General features: G+C 39.9%; 1 protein-coding gene and 1 long non-coding RNA gene across 3 annotated transcripts; one reads left to right on the plus strand and one right to left on the minus strand.

Annotated features, from left to right (window-relative positions):
• The first annotated feature begins 6,315 nt into the window (after nucleotides 1-6,315).
• LOC125905192 (uncharacterized) lies at nucleotides 6,316-12,949 on the plus strand. Its single transcript, XM_049603083.1, has 8 exons — nucleotides 6,316-6,463; nucleotides 6,567-6,666; nucleotides 6,783-6,934; nucleotides 11,262-11,365; nucleotides 11,485-11,629; nucleotides 11,764-11,890; nucleotides 12,579-12,719; nucleotides 12,849-12,949. Exons 3-8 carry the CDS (start codon nucleotides 6,875-6,877, stop codon nucleotides 12,947-12,949), a joined length of 678 nt encoding a protein of 225 aa, XP_049459040.1. The 5' UTR covers nucleotides 6,316-6,463; nucleotides 6,567-6,666; nucleotides 6,783-6,874.
• Nucleotides 12,950-14,411: 1,462 nt separating this feature from the next.
• Nucleotides 14,412-20,267, minus strand: LOC125904336 (uncharacterized). Of its 2 annotated transcripts, XR_007451425.1 has the most exons (7): nucleotides 19,789-20,267; nucleotides 18,086-18,962; nucleotides 17,777-17,836; nucleotides 17,457-17,548; nucleotides 16,827-16,935; nucleotides 16,075-16,247; nucleotides 14,412-14,550 (listed from the first exon to the last, which is right to left on the minus strand). It is a non-coding gene; the product is annotated as an uncharacterized LOC125904336 (long non-coding RNA). The 2 variants fall into 2 exon arrangements; XR_007451424.1 differs by lacking the exons at nucleotides 18,086-18,962; nucleotides 19,789-20,267 and having other exon boundaries at nucleotides 17,777-18,058.
• Between the last annotated feature and the right edge of the window lie 588 nt (nucleotides 20,268-20,855).

Consider the following 20,855-nt stretch of genomic DNA (forward strand, 5'->3'; position numbering starts at 1 on the left):
GTAAATATATCTTTTTACAACCCTATTTAGAACCCTACTTTGCAAATCAGAAGAACTACAACTATGTTGCTGATATGTATCAAACTGCATGGCGCAGTCCCAGGGAATTGTAGTTTTTTAAAAATCTAAGTGTTTTTCCCAGATTTGGAAGTTGTAAATACTGAACTGAGAGTACACTGTGGACTTTAAGGGGATGGTAAACACATTTGTGAAATCAGATTTTAAATATCTAATTTCTAAATGGGTGAAAATTAATTTTATCCATATTTTACCCATATCTGACAGCACCCTCAGTTGTTGACTACACTCACATGATAGCTGAGGTCAAGAGCTCTCTATAACAGTTGTACCCCCTTTAGTTGCTGAGTTATAAGCCCTCAAACATGCACTGAGGTCAAGGTTCAAAGGTCAATGGCTGAAAGCAGGAGCCATGTAGAATCTTCATACTGACATATGTTACTCTCCATGTTGAGACCTTTCCAATGATGTATTTGGTTTAGCTCTATGACAAAGTTTAGATTTTTTCATTTTTTGGACACAAGCCATGCCAGGTGTAGTTTCAGAGAGCACTTTGAAGGCCCAGTGTATAAAATGAGTTTTGTTTGTTTCTTTGCTTGTTCTTATCTTTTTTACTGTAGATAGTTACTAACATGAGTCATCCTCAGACAATACAATACTACTAAAAAGTAAAACCAATAATAACAATAATGAAATAAGCAAAAATAATATTAAAATTATATTGAAATTTTAAAATCTATTTACAGAGTGGAATGGCAGCCTAATAGATAACTTAGATACAATTTATTATTGTTTAGACACTTTATTATTGCTTAGATACTATTTAGCCTATTATTGTATTTACTTTTAGCATCTTCTACTTTTGAGTAATTTCCGAGAGGTTATGATAAAAAAAAAAAAAAAAAAAAAATTACAGACTATAGGAGACAACCTCTTCAGTGTCTCATGTCAATTAATTAACACTATTTGTCGGCTTTTTATAATGCCTTTTTTTTTTTTTTTTTGCTGCTGTCTCCAGTTGAGAGTGGTGATTTGCTAAATACATTCTACAATAATAATTAGATTAACCTTTGGTCTATAATATTGTTGGCTATATTACGCATTTTAATTTTAAAAAAAACGGAAGAATAAAAGAAATAAACACCGAAATAATTACTTTTTTTTTATTGATACTCCTCTCTGACACACACACACACACACACACACACATTGAACATGCGACTGAATGAATGAATGAATGAATGAACATTGGAAGTGGTTCAGCCGCAGTCCCGCCGGCTGGCGTGGTCACATTGAAATTACATTTGATTTTTTATTATTAACAAAATGCTTTATATTGACCGTATGAATGGTTTCGTTTTCAAATAAATATTTGGAAACGAAAATATGCTTTGGTGTACTTTTACAGAGTTTTGCAATATGTATATAGCCTACCTGTATCAAAATGTATAATTTTCAGCAGCGGTTTGTGTGACAGCTGCCACGGTCGGAGGTATAACCAGGGGACAGCCGCTGGTTCTGTGGCGCTGGCTTGGGGTCCGCTCCCCTGGTGGAGTGGAGGGTGGCCGGGTTGCCAGGGGCAGACGGCTCCATGTGATGGTGTTTCCTCTCTGGTTCTTCCGTGCTCAGCCTTATTTTTATCATCTTATTTATTTATTTATTAGTGGCGTTTGGATTCGGTTACGGCAGACGGATGGCAATCTGAAATGGAATGAAGCCCACAGACGGCGGACAGCAGCTACAAAACAGTAGTGGAACGCGCCCCATCCACCCACAGCACAGTGCTCTTAAAGCTCTACGCTATCAAAAGCTGGCAAAATACATTTATTTTATTTTATGGCCTTGACATTAACCTGTCATATTGTTGAGTTATCAAGGACACTTTTTTGTGTGTGTACAGGAATGTTAAAGATATCATTGAGGAAAACGAGGTTGACGTGACGTGATTGAATCAGGGAATCCGTGTGTCCACCACGGGAGAGGACCCTAATTGACTTTACATTGGCATTGTTTTCGTGGTGGCAGCACGTAATTTCAACCCATTACGTGCTGCCAACACGAAATGCGGTGTTAAGAGGTCGTGGTCATTTCACGTATTTCTGTGAGATCAGGTTGATCCAGGTCTGCTAGGGGCACCAGGCAGGACAGATGCCAGGAACCAGCAGGGCAGAGTTCTGCCCCTTCAACGGCACAGAGACCCTCAGGGACTGTTGAGAGCAACATGGCCAGGTTTGGATGTTGTTCAAAGGATGCATTAGGATGATTTTTTTGTTGTTGCCCAAGTCCATTTAAATTTTGTGTGAAATAAAAGGAATGAATAGAAGTTAGTTTTTAGTATTATCTGTAAATGATAAAAGCAGGGGGAAAGACCAACACAGAAGCATCAACAAGAGCCATCTTTAGTTCCTCACACAGTTGTTTGACAGTTGAGATGTCGGAATAATTTGAATTTTTGCTACACACTTTCTTTCAGGTGTTTCCCTGGACTATTTAGACAAAAAAGGACAGGCACCAAACTGACCCCAGTCCGGGTTCTTCCTACTGCATAGCTCCACATAAAAGATGCCAAAACCCTCTGAGGAGCTGAAGCTTCTACAGGCTGGGTTGGGAAGAAGGACTGTAAATGTTCCAGAGGATGCTGGCCATAAGGAGGTATGTGATCTGGTATGACATTGTTAGTGAAGCAGGGTAAAAAATTTAAATTTGCACAAAATAGAGGCAAGCCTTATTAAAACAGAATATCCAGCTACAGATTATGCCTGATCTTTGCAACCAAATATTTCATTTATTCTAGTAATAAACATATTTATCTTGTGCTCATTTATTTGAAACATATTTTCTCATCTTACATCCATAGATCACAGACATTCTTTGTGAGACATATCCGAAAATGTCTGATCTGGAGGGGTCCTGGATGCTTCACAAAGCCATGGGTAAAAAGCAAGATATAAATCGTAAACTTGACTATTTTTTTTTCTCAAAGTGAAGAAAATTTCTTTCTTTTTTTTTTTTTGTTGTAAAGTTGTCATTTTTGAAAAGTATGATCCTTCAAACAAGGAGTTGACCAGAAATAATTATTTGATATTAAAACCCAAACAGGAGGATCAGGTCAACAGAAACTGAACTTTTTGTCACCAGAAGAGGAAGGATACACGGGGGCTAGTCTTGTGAAGACCTGGGGAGGCAAGGGCTGTCTTTACATTATGCCTATCCAGCACACTCTGGACATTTCTCCCCTGCCCCTCACAGCTTCAGAGTTCAGGGCCATGCCGAAAGCTCAGTGTGTGTCATGCCAGGAGTCTGTGCCACTGCAGCTCCTCAGTCTCCATGTCAAGACATGTACCGAGTCTAAAGGCACTGATGAGGTATGGCTTGCTGTCAATAAACTATAACATATTGATTTTCTTTCTCTCTGTCCGATGTACAGGTTGGTTTACAGAGAAACTATTTGATGGTGGGACCATGTTTGCAGTGTTCCCATTAGCTTACCAAAAAAGTTAGTAAGTGTTACGACCCCTCCCTCTCTGTCTGTAGTTTTGTCACAGGCCTCTACCTGCAGGCAGTCATGGAGGGTTGTTACGATAATGTGGTGTTACCTGTGTAGACCTCCTCCAAGGCTATGTTTCCACATAGCCGGCCATTTTCATATACGGAGACATTTCCCTTCGTTTGTGCCGAATTCTCCTCTGAAAACTATTCTTTCTAAAAACTCTGGCCAGGGTGGAGATTTTGGAAAACTCCGTTTTGCCCATTAGCATGTCAACGGGGGAAGACAGACTTCGGAGGAAGTGATGCATTGTTGTTGTTGCTATTTTGTGGATTCTGATTGGCTAACGTGGGCTTGAGCTTCACGTTACGCTGCCACCTACAGGTTTGGCATGCTCTTGACGGCATATATACACCTATACACGGGTTAGTGTAAACCGAAAGCTTTTCTGAAAACGGACAGCTGTGCACAATATTATTTTTTAAAAACGGAGAGGGTGAAATATCCGTTGATGAAAATACCCGGCTACGTGGAAACGTATCCCAAGGCTACAAGTACCAGTTTGGTCACTGTTTGTCTCTCTCCCCAAGGCTCCACATCTCTGTTTTTGGTTAGATTGTCCTCTGAGAAATGTGTATGTATTGGTGGATGCAGCAACACTCACCCATACATTGCACTTACTACTGATGCATTTACTCTCCACATCTCATGCCTGTTGTTACTAGTTATATTAATTTATTTGAAATAACACATCCAATTGGCACTTTTTTCTGACTGGTCTCCCATCTTTGTCACAATCATTGAGACATTTGCAACATATGATACACTTGTTTATATCTATTCTTTCTATTTTCTCACTCTGTTTACTTGTACAGATGAACTCTGATGATGACATTATCGACTTGGATGATCAGACATTGGTAAGCAATCAAAACAAATATTACACAGGGATTTAGACATCATATATAGTGTTTACTATTAAGCCAGAGATGTATTATTTTTATTTACTGAAACATATAACAACCCAATTGTTTTACAGGTGTCCACTGATGTGCAGCCATCATTATTGGACAGAAAGGTGAGCAGACAGCAGTGATGCATCAAATGGCTTCTGTTTCATTTTAAGAGATTATTGAATTTACTCCATAGGTGTATTGTTTCCTAAATATATCATAATGTTCTAATGATGTTTTACAGGCATCCTCTGATGTGCAGTTGCAGGTGAGCAGACTGCAGTGCTACATCAAATGGCTTCTGTTTCATTTTAAGAGATTGAAATCCATAGGATGATTGTTAACAAAATACATGATGACCTAATAATGTTTTAACAGGCGTCCACTGATGTGCAGGCATCATACTTGGACAGTAAGGTGAGCGGACTGCAGTGCTACATCAAAAAAGGGTTTGCATGATTATGTAAAACCTGGAAAACTAATGGAATTGTGAAAATGAATTTTCCATGCCTTGGAGAGTCATTGAATTTAAATTCTAATATTTGGAAAAGTCATGGAATTTTGTTGTCTGATGTAATTAATTAGGCTATTGCTGCATTCAATTGGACTCAGAACTCGGAAAGATTCAGGTTGGAAATTCAGATTTTCGATGTAAATGCGTTTCATTGTGCTAGCTCGGAAACATAGCCTTCCACATTAAATTGATGTTTGGATCCTTTCCGAGCAAAAAAAATGAATGCTTGAGAACTACATTAACTACTTGAGGGCCAAGAATGAAGAGAAACGTCATGTGCTTTAAATATGACTTAGTGTGTGAATTACCATGACAATTAGGGGGTCTCCCCTGGTGTTCCGTGTCAAACCAAAGTCTTACAAATAGGCTACGGTCTACACAGACGCAAACTGCATGCTACACATGCTTTTTACAGGAAAGCCACTCACACAACAATGCTATGACGTCAATCCAACCGACTTGGTCTGCTTGAATCCTGCCCGAATTCCCGAGTCGGAGTGCCGAGCTCAACGTTCTATTGCACTTTTCCGGCTCGGCACATGTTACTGTAATCATGGGCACAAGAGCTCCGTCTCTCGCAAAACATCCTCCAAATCCCCTACAACATTATCCATGACCTCTAAAACTTACTGTAGGACCCCCAAAACATTCTCCAGGTCCTCAAAAACTTTATTCAGGAGCTCTGCAACATTTAAAACAAAACAAAAAAAGATTATTGGATGTATTCCATGGTGGATTGTTTTCATGTATTGTTTGTCGTTTGTTTCTTTGTGCTGTTTTGAACATGCAAGACCTAGGTATGTAAGAAAGAATAGCATATACAATAACCATTGACCTGTTTTACATGATATATACTCATCAAGAGCACAATGTTACATCAGACAACCTCTGAAACCATGCTTATAGGTTTCCTTTTTGTTTTTAGATGGGTATTTAACAGTTGTTTTATTGTCATAGGTTGCCTGTCCAGTGTGCTCTCAAGAATTCTCAAAGTACGACATCCACATACACACCAGTGTCTGCGGCGAGAGGTACAAGCATTTTGAAGTAATGTTTGAATTCTTTGGACAGCTAATGACATCATCTGCATTTATGTAAATTAAAAAATGGTGTTACATCTTTACAGTGACACAAATGAGGGACATAATGATCTTCTTGAGAAGACTCCAGGAAGAGTACAGCAGGTATGCAGTAGAATGCAGTTTGTAATGTGACTGGATAATGATGCTTGCCTTGTGGACCTAAATTGTCACCAATGTCTCTCTTTTTTTTTTTTTTAGTATTTCAGACATCCTGAATTCACTAAAGAAAAAAGTTGACGCGTCACAGACATTTAACATTGATGTCACGAGGGAGAACCTGTTTGAAAGGGGGATGAAACAGTGGTCCCGACAAAAGGGAACATCCCCGAAGAATCCTCCATCCTCCAGGTATCCTTCATTGGAGAGTATGGAATCGATCAAGGTGCTCTTCGGAAGGAGTTCCTCACTGGTATGTGTTCCACACCCAAGGCCAACGCAAATGATTAATTGAAAATTAAGAAATCAGTGTGGATAATATTTTGCATTTGACATAAGCTGATTTTTCTGGACAGAAATGGTGCGGGGAATTGAAATGCATTTCTTTGAGGGAGATGGAGAAAGGTGCAAAAACCCCAAGTACAGTATCCTGGATTACCAGCACTGCAATTTCAAGTATGTGCTACAGTGTCATATTAATATAAAACATATAGTTAAATGAGTACAAACATTCCAAAAAGATTACAGCAATGCTATTTTGTGGTAAATTGTTTGCATATTTGTCACAAAAGGACATGTGGGGAGATCCTAGCAACGAGCTTGGTGCAGGGGGGTCCTGCACCAAACTTTTTCAACAGGTGGTCCTTTCCTCTGCCACGGAGAGATGGACAATGATTTGATGGATCAAGTGCTCGCTCCAGACATTAAAAACTTGAAGAACGAGGTATTTTAACAGTTTCATAGAAATAAATCCATGCATCATTCGTTCTTTTGATATATTGAAACAAACCAAAAAATGATTTTTTTTTAAAAATTCACACTTTTGATTTTATTCTCAAATAAAAAATGGGGAGAAAAAAAACTGTCCGAAATTGATTTTGATTTGTTTGACGTGGAAGTTGTATGTCTCGGCTGTTCCGCTGTCCACGTTGTCTGAGTTATCCCATTTTGGATGTATTGAGTTATTGCTGAAAGACTTCAGCAACGGACAGCGCTCTGCCCAGAGCATATTTTTATTTTATTTTATCAAAGATATATCAGATGTGGAAATAATTATCTCATAAAAACAGATGAATAAAGAACTGATGGATGAATGTAATACGCCACCGTAGGGGGAAGGGGACTGTTGTTGCTTAAAGGAGAAGTTCCGTTTTTTAAAACCCTGGACCTTATTTCTGGCATTATTTGCGGTCGTTTACTCACCCAGATTACTTTGGTGTCATTTGGAGTCGTTGGGAAGATATTTAGATCCAGTTGAGGCAGCGTATATCCATATAATGGGAGTTTGCGGGGCAACGAGAATGCAGCCTCTAAATAACGCATTATCTACCGCTAAACTCGTTAATTCCACCAATATTTTTTCATAAATCGCTAGTGTAGACTGTTGACCGCATGACGGTGTAAAATGAACCCTCACCGTCTGCTGAGCAGCTCTGACCATCACCTTTTAGAGTGTTTGCACCGACATCACAGGTTGGAAATGTATCCGGATGTTGGCCATATTGGAAATACTTGCTCAGAGATGACATGGAGTTAGTAGGTAAATATCGTTGTTTCTCCCGCTGTCCGAGTCATTCTCTGTAAAGTCTAGCCGTTTACGCACGTTCTTCTGGGCTTTTTAGTAGTTTAGACATTTTAAATCCTGCTTAAATTGAACTTTCAGTGTGCTGTCCATTGTTTGTTTACATCCGAGTACTTCCAGTATGGCCGACATCCAGATAACTGGCTAAACTGCGCTGTTGGTGCAAACACTCTTAAAAGTGCCGGTCAGAGCTGCTCAGCAGATGGTGAGGGTTCATTTTACACCTGCATGCGGTCAACAGTCTACACTAGTGATTTATGAAAAAATATTGGTGGAATTAACAAGTTTAGCGGCAAATAATATTATAATAATATATTTAGAGGCTGCATTCTCGGTGCCCCATAATGCCAGAAATAAGGTCTAGGTTGTAAAAAACGGAAGTTCTCCTTTAAAAATAGACATTACATTGTTAGTGTACAATTGTGGTACATTAGCTTAGCTTTATAAAGGGTCAGGGTCCTGCATCACCCTGTTGGGGGTCTTTTCGCAATAATGACTGGCTCTGTCTACATTCTGCTTATTACACAGCTACTTACTAGAGAAATCTATAATATAGACAAATTTAAATTTAAATAGGAGATTTAAATGTTTGTTTGTTTTTTAAAGCAGGCTGTGTCTGCTGCGCCCATATAGCATTCATGTAGCAACATACATAGTCTTAAACACTGTCATAACCCTTATTGTGCTCCATGCCTGTCTTTAATTTAGTTTTTCTTTGTCATCCAGCTCTGTCTGCGCTGTTTCGTGTTCGTTTAACATGAATCCAAGTTTCTTGCTCTCCAAATATATTTAGATTAATATGGAAAAATGTTCCATGGTGATCAGATGAAATCTGAGTAAAAGTAACTTTTCCGCCACAGGGTGTCATCAATGAGCTAAACATTAATTTTACCAGACATTTTCCTATGGATTGATATGATTAGGCGTGGTCCTTATCCGAGCTGCGTCCCTAGAAACAGTCTGCTATCCAGAAATAACAGACGTTACAATGCTGTATTTTCCCAATCAGAATATTATTCCACAAATTCAACTAAGCCGTGTAATAATTGTGATATACAGCCGTGGCCAGAAGTTTTGAGAATCACACAAATATTAATTTTCATAAAGTCTACTGCCTCATTTGTTATGATGGCAATTTGCATGTACTCCAGAATGTTATGAAGAGTGATCAGATGAATTGCAATTAATTGCAAAGTCCCTCTTTGCCATGAAAATGAACTTAATCCCCCCAAAAACATTTCCAATGCATTTCAGTCCTGCCACAGAAGGTCATGTCATGCTGATTGAGTTAGAATAACAGACTGGAAGCTTTAAAAGAGGGTGGTACTTGAAATCATTGTTCTTCCTCTGTTAACCATGGTTACCTGCAAGGAAACACATGCAGCCATCATTGCTTTGTACAAAAAGGGCTTTACAGGCAAGGATATTGCTGATACTAAGATTGCACCTAAATCAACCATTTATCGGATCATCAAGAACTTCAAGGAGAGAGGTTCAATTGTTGTGAAGAAGGCTTCAGGGCACCCAAGAAAGTCCAGCAAACGCCAGGACCGTCTCCTAAAGTTGATTCAGCTGCGGGATCGGGGCACCACCAGTGCAGAGCTTGCTCAGGAATGGCAGCAGGCAGGTGTGAGTGCATCTGCACGCACAGTGAGGCGAAGACTTTTGGAGGATGGCCTGGTGTCAAGAAGGGCAGCAAAGAAGCCACTTCTCCAGGAAAAACATCAGGGACAGACTGATATTCTGCAAAAAGTACAGGGATTGGACTGCTGAGGACTGGGGTAAAGTAATTTTCTCTGATGAATCCCCTTTCCGATTGTTTGGGGCTTCTGGAAAAAAGCTGAGAAGAAAAGGTGAGCACTACCATCAGTCCTGTGTCATGCCAACAGTAAAGCATCCTGAGACCATCCATGTGTGGGGTTGCTTTTCAGCCAAGGGACTGGGCTCACTCACAATTTTGCCTAAGAACACAGTCATGAATAAAGAATGGTACCAAAACATCCTCCGAGAGCAACTTCTCCCAACCATCCAAGAACAGTTTGGTGACGAACAATGCCTTTTCCAGCATGATGGAGCGCCTTGCCATAAGGCAAAAGTGGTAACTACATGGCTCGGGGAACAAAACATCGAAATTTTGGGTCCATGGCCAGGAAACTCCCCAGACCTTAATCCCATTGAGAACTTGTGGTCAATCCTCAAGAGGCAGGTGGACAAACAAAAACCCACAAATTCTGACAAACTCCAAGCATTGATTATGCAAGAATGGGCTACCATCAGTCAGGATGTGGCCCAGAAATTAATTGACAGCATGCCAGGGCGAATTGCAGAGGTCTTGAAAAAGAAGGGTCAACATTGCAAATATTGACTCTTTGCATAAACTTACTGTAATTGTCAATAAAAGCCTTTGACCCTTATGAAATGCTTGTAATTATACTTCAGTATATTATAGTAACATCTGACAAAAAGATCTAAAAACACTGAAGCAGCAAACTTTGTAAAAACCAATACTAGTGTAATTCTCAAAACTTTTGGCCATGGCTGTACTTGGCTGTTATTTTGGATCAGCACAGGCGGCCTCTGTGCTGTGGGGGTATTGCGCAATACCAGCAAGAACACATCGTGTCAGCCTGACAACGGAGCGTTCTGTGTGCTCGTGACATTGCGAGTTCATTCCTTTGAGATAAGAACATTCTCCCCAAGGACACAAGTCCGTTCTTTGCAGTCTCGGGTTTGAGAAAGGCCCAGTAACTTCAGCGTCCTTCTCTGCTTTTTCTCCTCTGAGATTTATTGGTGGTTGAAATTACAACTTCCAGGTCACACAAATCAGATTACATATGTAGGAGCCAGATTGTTCATTTTCTGTTTTGCTTGTGGGTGTTGTGCACGTTTATGCCAGTAGGTGGCAGTATCTGTTCAAACTTGTTTTCTGTCTATATAGTCAGGTGGGTTAATCAACGCAGGTGCGCACGCTGGGGAAGCCATACGGTTTTTGACCGTGCCATGGCGTGTAACGCTGCAGGTCAGAGTATTCCGTGTAAGTTATTATGTATTGAGTATAAACAGGATATACTTTGCCTCGGTTGTATAATAAATCAGCACAAAGAAAGGTAAATGTTTGGACATTTTTGCTGTGTTTGTGCACTTACACTAGCACCTACACACTGGCACAAGTACAGGCCCTTCAGACCAGTGTGCGCAAATAGTAGCAAAGGAGGCCACTATAAAATATTAAAATCATTTTCAGCCTGTGGCTTGTTTTTCCAATTTCCTATTTTTGATCTGAGCATAGAATTTAAAGTGCGAAAAACCTTTTTTGCATCAAATTCACACGAATAATGAAATAAATTGTTTCTTCATTTTCAGATTTTAGATTTTCAATTGAATATTACAAGATCGAATGATACATGGATTCATATACTCTTTTAAAATGTTTCTCCATCGCCAATATCAAGGTTTATTTTGTTTTCAGGTGGAAAACGCTGAAGAAGAAAAACTAATAGAATTATCGGACGCAATTGTGGCCTGTGGCTACATGGGGCCAATAAACGTGGACAAAAAAAAGGCCATCATCGAGTATGTCCACAGAGTATTAAAATATTTGTCACCAGATGCTTCAGTGATAATTTCACTCTAGTACAGTCTTTTTTTCTACAGTTTTACAGTTTTCTTGTTTTTTCTTTACTAATTATTAGTGCTATCACCATGCATTCATTGATGAGGCTGATTCCCATCTTGCAGCAGCTGCAAGATGGATTGCGGCTGTATGGAATCGACGCAGTCTTGGCGCAGCACCCAAAGCTTTGCCAGCAGCTGTTTGTCCCCGGACATATAAAAGAAGTCAGTAACGTTGAGAACTATTTATTAATGAAATGGACCAAACATTACAATGTGCTATACATGCAAATTTTGTGTGTAATTCTTCTCCTTAAGGATTTACTGTGTTTCTGTATTTAATCTGTTTCTCTGATTAGGTGGACTCTGACTTCCTTGTACGTGCGCTGTATCCAGATTTCAGCGAGGAAGGGTCTGTCAAACGGCAGCGAGAGATGAAAGTCATCAACTTTCTGCAGGATTTCCTGCAAAAGCTGGAAGACGAAGGTAACAAACTGCATAGCACCATTTTTTGCCATAACCTTTGTCTACCACTCTTACCTTAGCTTAAAGGTTGAATATGAAGAACGCTTATTAAAAGCTATATTTAAAAAAAAAAAAAAATACTTCCACAGTGCTTTTAGAGGGGTGCAGAATAAAAGTGTAGCATTTCCTTGAAAAATTATATTTAGTCTGAATTAAATAATTTAACAAATTTTGACGGGTTCGACAATGACTTCATCTTTACATCGTACCAGCCAGGCATTGCGGGTTGCCAGGTCTCGTAAAATGGCGGAGTCTGCAATTGCTGCAGCTGCTTCAAAGCCTCGGCGAATGGTGCGTTATCCGTCCCAGCAGCAGAGTGAGCGGAGAAGGGCAAAAACGCGGGTCAATATGAAATGAAGTAGTTTCATGTAATGTCCGACCACGGGAGGGTTTTAACCATTTATACCGTCCTGCTGTTAGCTTTGCTGCTGCTGCTGTTAGCTGTTAGCTAGACATCCTGATTTCCAAAAAACTGAATAAATACCACACATAGCAACATATATAGCTAGGCTAACGTTAAATAATATTGTAAAATAATGTTGTAAAATCAATTGATTAGTGGAAATGAATCATTACCCTGTATGATTCATGGCTTGACTGAAATTTGAAAATTTGAAATTACTTATTTGTATTTTTCTCTATGAAGCAGAAGCAGAAAACCAAGAAGAGGATCATGAAGTAGACAACCAAAAGAGTGGAGCTCTGTGGGAGAGTCACGTGGCGGCTGTTCCCGGAACAACTGGCAGGGGGAAGCATCTCTCAGTCCGGAGCTTCTTCCAATGGGTCACAGGTCATGCACATGTTCCACTGATTGAATCAGTAAGAGATGCATTCCAGATAACTGTTAATTTTGAACATGACTGTGAGTCACAGTATGGGGCACATAGACATTGTTATCCCATTGTCAATGCTTGTGCAGTTGGCATTACATTTCCTATACGCCACTTGGGGACCTACCATGATTTTGAGGACAGCCTAACCACGGCAATCCGTTTTGGATACGAGTTCAGCAGGCACTGAGGTAGCAGCCTGAGGGTATTAGCAGGCACTATGGTACTGTAGCATTCCTAAGTTCCACATCTGTTTTGAAGTTGTTGTTTAAAGGAATATTCCTCAAGAACATTCTGAATAGGGCTGTGTAAGTAAGATTAATATTTGTTCGGTATGACCTGTTAATATGTTGCTGTACTGTCTTTTTATAATAAACTTTTGTAATAAACTTTTATACCAGAAACACTTGAAGCTTGATATTACACTTTCAGGGGCCAATTTCAGAAAGCAAGTTTTGCGAAATGCCGGAGTCTGAAATGAGGTAAAGTCTTGGTTTTATGTTTCAGAAAGGGAGGTAGGTAACTCACACCAGAGTGTGGTAACTCCAGCCCGTTTAATAGAGGTAACTGAAGCTCAGAGCGTTACAATGGCAACTGAGTCTGTGAACCTAACCTGGTCAGGAGCAGTTTTCTTCAATAAACTCTAGAATTTCTGTGTCCTCCTCCTTACAGAGCCAGAGACGGTTTAATTTACTCATTCATTCAGTTTGTATCAAAGCTTATTAATTAGTGGATATTTACAGTCAGAATGTAAATCATGGTTGGATATTATTTTGTTACTCAAGAACGATCAAAAGTTGGCACTTTTATGCATATCAGTCGTTTGTTTTTTTTAACTTGTGTTTTTGCTCACATTGAACTATTTGATGGTGTGAATTCACCCTCAACTTTGAATAAAACCTCTGCATGTCCTCTTAGGTAGGGGGCATATGTATCCCAAGTTAGTGAAGCCTTAGCTATTGTTTGTTAATCTTGGACACTATTATATCTCCGTTCTTGGGGTCCCTAGGAAGTCAAAAGTCCAATTTTTTTGGTTTTGTTTAGTGACATTTATCATAGGTCAAATGCAGAGATTAGCCCGTTATTCACCAAAACCTGAAAATTGCTATTTTTCTTTTAGTGAACTTAGAGTCTAAATCCATATTTGAGGTCCAGGAATTCATCAGTTGCTATGGTGGAGTCATGCAACCTTTCCTCATTAACATTATTTGCATACCTTATGTAAAACTAAGGTGAAAATCATGAAATTCCTGCAATTTTCACTTTTAGTCAACTTAGAAATATGTTAGACTCTCACAGACTTAATGATTGTTTACATGTCCAGAAATTGCTATCTCACAATAACTAAGCCAGGCAACCTTTTAACATAATTTGCATAAATGATGTAATAATTAGGCCAAACCCAGGAAATGGCTATATTTGTCCAAGTGTAATCTTTAGTTTTTTTGTGTAGCAGATCTAACCACACTATAGACAACAATAGGCTTACCAAGATGGCACAGAGCCTATCCACTACAAAAAGACAAAGAATACATTAAATGGTTAGTTCTTTAATGCCATTTCATGTAAACAAAAAAATCAAACTCCTGACAAAGCAGCATATACATACTGACGACATAGGAGGTAAAGGTTCCCAGTGTCAGTGTCTACATTTTGTTCAATCAGCATCTGAACCTCTGATAGCTGCTGTTCATTAAGTGGACAGTCAAATTCGGGGACAACTAGCACACCATCCACATCCTCTCCATAATCAGCTGCAGCATCCCAGTCAACGTCTGGCTCTTGAATATCCTGTTGAACAAGACAGAGTAAAATACCATTTTTATTAGTCGTCATTCCATATTTACAGTATCTCCTGCAGTGAGTTCTTCGCAAAAGTTTAGTCTTTCAAAATAAACTGAGGATACAATATATGTTTAAAAAAAAAAAAAAAAGAATTGGTACACTCGTAATCTAATGCAATCCAATATAACTTCTCAATTTCAGTTTGTTGTCATTGCCTGAAACGTGATAATTCTACTTAATGTTTATTATTGAGGTCATAGTGGATGGTGCTGGTGTACTGGAGTGCATTATATTGAGCTGTCTTACTTATACTTTTGTCCAATCCATTAATATACACTGAGGGGGATAATATATATTAGGAACACTTTACAATATATTGCACAGCAGTACACCAGCTCCACCCACTACAACCTCAATAATAAACAAAGTATAATCATCAACCTTCTGACAATGTCAAAAACTGAAAATGTAGAAGCTTCATAAAAGTAGACTGTATGGCAGAGCAGTTGGATTGGATTGCACATGGGTCCAAATACTATTGTACATATAATGCATCAACCTATGGGTTTTTTATAACACCACAATTACCTGATATGCTCTGTTGTTCATTTAGATTTGTATTGGTGTTCCAATGTAGTGGTACTTAAAGACTGAATATGGAGAATGAGCAGAACAGCGACATCTAGTGTCTCAAGATCGTCGTCACAACAGCCGAAATTAATTCCGAAGTCGGGTTGCCAGGTTCTTTTGATATCAGCTGCACCATGTCAAGCCATGAATCATACAGGGTAATGATTCATTTCCACTAATCAACTGATTTTACAACATTATTTTACAATATTATTTAACGTTAGCCTAGCTATATATGTTGCTATGTGTGGTATTTATTCAGTTTTTTGGAAATCAGGATGTCTAGCTAACAGCTAACAGCAGCAGCAGCAAAGCTAACAGCAGGACGGTATAAATGGTTAAAACCCTCCCGTGGTCGGACATTACATGAAACTACTTCATTTCATATTGACCCGCGTTTTTGCCCTTCTCCGCTCACTCTGCTGCTGGGACGGATAATGCACCGTTCGCCGGGGCTTTGAAGCAGCTGCAGCAATTGCAGACTCCGCCATTTTACGAAACCTCGCAACCCACAATGCCTGGCTGGTACGATGTAAAGATGAAGTCATTGTCGAACCCGTCAAAATTTGTTAAATTATTTAATTCAGACTAAATATAATTTTTCAAGGAAACGCTACACTTTTATTCTGCACCCCTCTAAAAGCACTGTGGAAGTATTATTTATTTTTTTTAAATATAGCTTTTAATACGCATTCTCCATATTCAACCTTTAATGAATAGTTTACGGAGTGCAGTGGACTATATTACCAACATTAAAATCAATTCTGATTGTTTCACCAGTTAAAGATGTGTCACACTGCCTAGGGTTCAGAGAACTTTTTCAATTCCCCATTAATGGCTTATTTTTGATGTACAAGTTTCTAAATTGATGTAGGGAGTCGTTTGAATGGAAAAAATAACCTCAAGATTCTCCGGCTGGTCAATCGGTCGAAGCATCATTCCTACCCTCCAGATTTGCTCTGGAGTTTTACTCCCTTCTGATCTGAGTGGGTGGTTGTTCCAGCCTTCCACAAAAGCCTCCAGGTCTGCCTTCAGTTTGGGAAGGAATGTTAGATGGACTGCGAAAAGATCTTCTGTAGATGACAGGATAGGAGTAAGTACGTGCACATGTGAGCTTCAAAACCATACCATACAATTAAACACAGCAATTGAACTGTCGGGTTTGGTGTGTCTTTTAAGCTGTATTTATTATTTTGTCTCTGAATATTTGGGCCAAAATCAAATATTGAATTGCCTTTTGTATAAACATCTCATTCATTCAATGTTCTGTATTTTTGAGGCTTTTGAACCATGATTCCATTAATGTTCATTAATGTGGTCCTGACATTTGTTAACCAATAATTGTATTGAAATAGATAATTAATAAAAGTGGCAGTGCCTTCCTTGTTTTCCGCTCCAAGTCAAGAGACAAACCCGTACCCCAGGAGGACACATCAAGAAGGCAATCCATCCCTAGGCTGTGGAGTTCGTTGTAATATTTTGATGTCACACACATCCTGACATCCCACCACAAACGTTCAATTGTATGGATATAAAAAATAATAATAGTCAAAGTCTTCACAGGAATCGGTAACATGACAAAATGTTAATAGTTTATTCTACACACAATAGACTGATTAGCTTGGTAAAAGCATGCTAAATAAAATAAAAACCTTTGATTATGGACACTTTTCCCTGACATGAAGCTTCCTCGATCAACTCCGGACGTTGAACATGTATCGGGCTATTTCAATGTTCTCCACTCCCTGATCACCTCTGACCCTGTAGTACACACACAGATGACCAGAGTGTTAAAATATTTCAGTGTAGTAAAATACATAGAACTCAAGTCGGCCGGCATTTTCACATAATTTTGTACCGTTATCATGGCAATATTTCTTTGTACCATAAAAATACTAATCACAAAACATTGGTTAAGAGCCACAAAGAACTCTCAGCATATTTTTTTCTGTTCATTTGGCTTTCGTGCTGTGAAAAAGCACTTGGGCGTTGTGTCTAAGTGTTGTAATGGTAGGGAAAACCCTGCAAGTGATACATTCCCTGTTAAAGTGGCTGTGTGTATATATTTATACATAAATGTGACATAAGGATGAGCATAAAACATAGTTGTGTTTAGTGCATATGCTCTTGTCACGAGAGATCAGTACAAGTAGGTAATAAAGAAGTATGTAATTAAGGATTTGAGATAATAAGCCTCAAGCCAAGTCTATGCTCAAGTTCTGAAAATAGGACAAAAAATCCATCATGTTTGTGTCTGTACATTGCAGCTTGTAAAAACTTACCTTGATGGTATGCCATGTGTCTTGGTTGCTTTTTTGAAAGCAGCAAATGCTGTTGATGCACAATTGTTTGTTGCAGCATTCAAGCACATCACCTGTGTTATGATGAGATTTTTTTCAAATATGTATACTTAATATTTTTCAATATTTTACATGTACAACTGGGCTACACTCTTGTCAGTGCAAGCATCAAGGATATTTTAACACATATCCCACAACTTGAATCGGAGAGCGGTTTGCATGTTCTCACCATGGAGGAAGGAGAGGATAGGGGAGAAAGAGAGGAGACAAGTAGAGAGGGAGAGGTTATATAATCTAGTCACCTTAAAGGAGAATTCCGGTCATTTTCCATATAACGCTCCACAGCTCCAGGTCCACGAGTGCTACAATGGGAAAAGACCCGAAAAAAAAATGTGCAGGTGGGACCGAGTTTCCTGCTACGTAGCTGCACAACATTGTAGCTAAACAGCGAAGTGATGGGGGCAGTTTCTCCTAACTACGAGTTTGTAGCCTGAGTGTCAGACTGAAGCTCCCAGAACCTTCAGTCTGACATGGCTTCCATTGAAGGCGATTTACAAAGGGGGAGGGAATTTGATTTTTCCCTAACCAATCAGTAGAGATCAACGACTCACCCAGAATCTGACGTCATTAGTATCCATGCCTCAGGAGTGCCGAAAACAAGCGAGCATTGCCCGTTTAAAATGTCTCCGTCGTCGTGCACGCCCAGCCGCATCGCCGTTAAATCCAGTTTAGCAGCTTCCTTAATTTGGTCCTCCATTAACGCGAGTAGTGGCGAAATACCTCGATAGCATCGTTAATGTGGTCTGTAGGATCTGTAGCGGTCGCCATTGTTGCTGTCCTCACCAGTTACCCACCGGTGTACAGCTTGACATCAGCGTGGCGCTGATTGGCTAATCGCTAGACCCCCAGCGTTCATTGGCAAATTCATTGAAGTATGCCAGACCAGTAATGCAAGCCTACTCAGTTGAGTGGGCGGGGTCTATGGTCTGGAACCAGGCTAGCGAGTTTGGCCTCTATTATGCTCAAAGTACACATGCTTTGCAACATCCACCAACTCATTACCACACAACACTGAGTGTGGATAAACTCCGTTAATGAGAGAGAGCAGTGCTACGTGTGTTTCTGTAACGTTCCGTTGTTTACTCTAGTTTCCTGGGTAGACCTTACTAGTTGACTGACGAGCTCGGGACATCTCCAAAAATTCAGCCAATCTCTCCTAATGTACCTGGGACGCCCCCTATCTCCAGCTACAGTTTCAACAGTTTCAGTAACATCAGCATATTCAATTTGGTCCATCACCAGTCTGTATAACTCGTGCAAGGCGTGCACAATTTCTGGGGGGACGGTTACATGCCTTGACAGTGCATCCCAGAGGTACAACTCTTGCCGACATGTAAATCTTAGGAAGTCCAAGTCAAGAGGTGTTGCTGAAAGAGCTGACTCTAATTTTGCTATCAGCCTGTAAATCATGTCCTGTCTGAGAATCCCCTGTTGACATAGAAAACAACAACAACATTAAGATTGTATTAAATAATACCAACATCTATTTGTATAGCACCTTTTACACACAACATGCAGTTTAAAGAGCTTTACATCAATCGAAGACAGATACAAAGATACATCTCTAAATATATTGAAGACATTCATGATTAATGGTGGACAGTAACAAAGTGCATTTACTCAAGTACTGTACTTTTCACCGCTAGGGTTCGCAGTTGTGTGCTGCCTGTACACCAAATCAAACTGTCTGATGAGCCCCGCCAAAATAAACTTAGATTTTCACGAGATTTAATTGTAATAAAGTGATCAAAAGTATCCCGAAATGACAACATCATGATACCGATTCATAAAAGTCTGAATTGATGCTTTGTCAGGTCTGTCTGCAAGACGACAAGCAAACAACTGTTAAAATGTTTGTTTAGTGAATGAGTTCTGGTGGATCCGCGGCCGGACCGGTTATGTGAACAGCGGGCCCGAGGCCCTACATCCACATCGCCAGCTAACGTTAGCTGGCGGCTAGCAGCAGCTCAGGTCTGCGTGTTACTACTGCAGAAGCTGGGTCTCAGCAAGGTTACTCTATCTTCCTTTACAAACGTCCATACTATGACGATGCCAGGCTCAAACCCCGCAAAAATAAGATGTTTTAAAATGAAAGCATACTAGTGTTGATGTAACGTTAGCCTACAACGCTAGTTAACTTAGCCGAAAACTATCGAGCAAGCCGTTGTATGCATATGTATTAAGCATATGTATTAAGTAATTTGCTGGATTAGACAATGCCATTTATAAGAAACTTTTCAACATTTTAACTTACTTGAACATCTTCAGATGTCACGGTCGCCATTCTTCTTCTTCTTCTTCCTTTACGGCAGCATCGGTTTCCTGTTACAGATGTAACCCGTAGGCAACTTTGGCTTGTGTCAGTTGGGATGAACCTCGCTACCAAGCCGGCAAGGGTGAAGCAACTGTGCGTATGTCAGGCTCACTTCAGCTGCCCACAGATCCCGATGGACAGAGAAAACGCAATTTCCGCACTGCTGAGCCCAGAGATACATTACCTGATAGGCCTACCAGTCTATATAACGATGTCTGTAAAACAAAATGTTTGATTGAACTGATAGCCTGTTGTGTTGTGGAGAGTACATTATACGCGGCCTCGTTTTATTGTAGGCATTTAGTTTATTATATTAGGCTAACTGCTAAATCCGTGACATGAGTAATCAGTCACATAGAAATGTGAATTCATATGTGATTACGACCAGTCTCTGCTTTGTTCTGGTGGTGGGTTCGCCAAAGTTGCCTACGGGTTACATCTGTAACAGGAAACCGATGGAATTGGTAGCCAGCGATGTTTTTATTCCCACAGCTGGGGAAATCACAAGTTCGCACCATTTTGGTATTCCTCTGTTTACCTACAGCAGCTGACGAGGGTGTGTTGTGAGCCTGAGCCGGTGTTTGCGCTGTATATAGGGCCAGTACATCTTTTTCCTCACTAATAATAGCCTGCTGGTTCTCTGTTGGAAACAGCCGATGAAGTTTTCGTTAGCCGTTGCTATCCTGCGCACCTGCACGGCGTGGTGATGAACTGTCTTATTGATTTCTGTTGCCGTGCTGTCTTGCGGGCCTGCACGGCGGAGTGATACTGGCCAGAAAATAGTCCCAATTGATAGCAAGGTCTGACGTAATGCCGGGATGTTTTAAAATGATTGAAATAGTCTAACAAAACACATGCATACTTTTTTGTAGCTTAAAACATTTTGGTTACGTGTCCCCTTTATATCTTCAGAACTACTTTTTCTCCGGTAAGCTACGGGCGATTTCTTAGAGCAGGAGGCTCGTTGAGAGTAGTGACACCGTCACATCAGAGCTACAGATGGTCAG

The sequence above is a fragment of the Epinephelus fuscoguttatus genome, linkage group LG17 (genome assembly GCF_011397635.1).
Source record: "Epinephelus fuscoguttatus linkage group LG17, E.fuscoguttatus.final_Chr_v1".
Lineage (NCBI taxonomy): Eukaryota > Metazoa > Chordata > Actinopteri > Perciformes > Serranidae > Epinephelus > Epinephelus fuscoguttatus.

What these genes read in the sequence shown, in the direction of transcription:
- LOC125905192 (XM_049603083.1), top strand. Translation starts at nt 6,875, where the DNA reads ATGGACAATGATTTGATGGATCAAGTGCTCGCTCCAGACATTAAAAAC. An exon ending in GCAAAAGCTGGAAGACGAAG is followed by an intron (nt 11,891 to 12,578) that starts GTAACAAACTGC and finishes TCTATGAAGCAG; the next exon opens with AAGCAGAAAACCAAGAAGAG. An exon ending in CTTCTTCCAATGGGTCACAG is followed by an intron (nt 12,720 to 12,848) that starts GTCATGCACATG and finishes ATGCTTGTGCAG; the next exon opens with TTGGCATTACATTTCCTATA.